We start from the raw sequence: 2,503 nt of genomic DNA on the forward strand, positions 1-2,503 counted from the left end.
TTTATATTAACTTATTTATAATGTCTTTAAGACCTATCTGATATTTGTCAGAAATCACGAAAATTATAAAATTTAATATATAACTTTGTGAAGTTTATTAAATTTATCCCTTATTGTATTTTAATGAGCTATTGGATGGAATAAAAAAATAAAATAAAAACATGTTTCTTAGGTTATTTTGTATGTTTAAGATCAATGTTTCTTTTTATGAATTGTTACTTTTATTTTAGATAATTTAAAATAAAATAATGTTTTTTTATTAATTTAATTTTTTATTTGATTTTCTTTGAACTAAGTATGCATATAAAATAACATTTACACATATACTCTTATCATTTACAGTGCCCTTAATTATTATTGTATATCTATCCTCTCCCTTGCTGTATTTGATTTTTATTTAATTTTTTTTTATACCTTGTACGTATTCTCTGATTTAAAATAAGGAAATCCCTTCAAGAATATAGTTGATTATTTAGTTTTATTAAATTTATTAATTTCATCATATGAGAAGATCAAGAGGCTTAATTATTATTCATAATAGCTTTCACGAAATGCTGGTGTTATATTTATTAATACCTAACAATAGGCATAACATATGTAAATAGCCCTTTAGGAAGCATCAATTGTTTTTCAGTGTAAATTAAAAAAAAATAATAATAATAAAAAAAAAACCAATAGCAGAGGTTATTCTTTCTAACGTTCACACACACAGGTTTCCTGAGGACTATATTTTCTAAATTCTGATGGATGGCCCCTCTCAAAGTAATGTTTTATTATATTGGTGATTATTATTGCAAGATGTAACTGCAGCAGCTCATATGCATGCAGCAGTTGTGCTTCTGTGCATTGGGCATGCAGTGAAAATGGAAAATGATGGGTATGTTTAAGCATGTTTCTCATGCCCAGTTATTAAAATCTCATTGGCCTCCTTTTCTTCATTGTATTTGGTTTCAGATTCGAGTAGTAAATGCTTTTCGCCAAGGTCTTGATGCGAGGTATGGGGAATCTTTCGCAGAGGTGCTCAGAAAGCAGACTGCTTTGAATAAACGTCTCTCCCAAACCTCTTCCATTGAATATGCTGATAATGTAAATGATGAGTTGATGATTCCTGAGATAGACGTTGAGAGACTATCTTCGCACAGTCACACAGAGACAGCAGTCTAGTCACGTATTTATAACATCACATAAAAACACTGTTGCCTAAAAAATTAATTAAAATAAATTAAAAAAAAAACAGGTCCTAATCACCCGTTGTTGTTTGTTCAAGGGTAAAAGGCTCTGCGCATGTAATTATTGTACATTTTATAGTCAATAACTAATATGTTGATTTAGCAAAAAGTATTTTAGTTAATTAGTAAGCTAAATTAAGTAGTAATGTCTAAACAATGCTGCCTCTATTTATATTGATTAAATAAAGAATGCCTGAAGGCCTTCATTCTTTCATCTTACTGATCATTCTCTCTGTTTTAAGTATTACTCTTATAGGTAAAAGACAATTACATTTCTGGACATTTATATAAGTATTGAACTTGCTACATTACACATTACACTAAAAATGGCCATCAATGTTCTCTTGTTTAAGGATTTAAAATATATTAATTATAGGGAGGATGAAAAGTAAGTTAATATAAATTTTATTCTTAAAAGTATTCTTGGATTAATTAAGATTGCTTGTATTTACATATAGATATATTAAGTCCTTTTCTGCCCATACATTTGGCAATGTATGTAAAAGTGAAAAAATTAGTGTGAATCTATAGCAAACTTTAAATGAACATTTTTTATTTAATAATGTGTAAATAATGTTTTAGATTTTAAAACATTATGTACATAAAACATGTTGAATGTGTCAAATTGTTTTCTAAAATAAAAGTTTTAGAAATCGCTACTAAAATTAGTTGGCAATAAATTTTGATAATAGGTTGTTATAAACTCATTTTTGAGGCATTTAAATGTACATTTGAAGAAAAAAAAAAATAAAATTAAAAAAATTAAAAGGAAGATAAAGTCTGCCAATTTGTTCTGACCTTAACAACGTTGTTCCACAAGAATAAAAATGTATATATTAATGGAAAACACCTAGTTAAGTATTATTTTTCAAGTTTCTTAAAGACATTGATGAATACACTTCATCATTCCTGACTCATTGTTAAAAAATATCAGCTTAATACACCAATGGTTTTATAAAACGGATTATTTAAATTATTCTTGTGGTTGTTGTAATGGGGAACATAGTGTCTTAGGTAATATAAGAAAAAAATATGCTAGCCTCTATCTTGGAGGGACTTTCCTTATAATAATATGTAATCATTATGAACTGTTTTTTCAACCATTTGTTGGGTGCTTCTATTTTGTGCCATGCGAATATTTCTGCCAAAGATTTTTGAATAGGGATGGAGGACCTATTTTCTTCTATATATCACTGGCAAAGTTTTAATAAATATTTATTCCAATTTATCAATAAGTAGTATGTGTATGCATCTATATAAATATATATGTATAT

General features: G+C 27.2%; 1 protein-coding gene across 3 annotated transcripts in view; it reads left to right on the plus strand.

Annotated features, from left to right (window-relative positions):
• The window catches only part of PMCA (plasma membrane calcium-transporting ATPase 3), a 728,428-nt gene extending 725,931 nt beyond the window's left edge, over nucleotides 1-2,497 (plus strand). For 2 of the 3 annotated variants that reach the window (XM_067047713.1, XM_067047715.1), the window contains one exon: nucleotides 955-2,497. In XM_067047713.1, coding sequence (XP_066903814.1) covers nucleotides 955-1,164 — 210 coding nt within the window. In that variant the 3' untranslated portion in view covers nucleotides 1,165-2,497. The remainder of the gene's footprint in view (nucleotides 1-954) is intronic. The other variant, XM_067047717.1, reaches the window with a different exon arrangement.
• The last annotated feature ends 6 nt before the right edge of the window (nucleotides 2,498-2,503 follow it).

Source organism: Halyomorpha halys, unplaced genomic scaffold (assembly GCF_000696795.3).
Source record: "Halyomorpha halys isolate HHAL.00 unplaced genomic scaffold, Hhal_1.1 Scaffold389.1, whole genome shotgun sequence".
Taxonomy (NCBI): domain Eukaryota; kingdom Metazoa; phylum Arthropoda; class Insecta; order Hemiptera; family Pentatomidae; genus Halyomorpha; species Halyomorpha halys.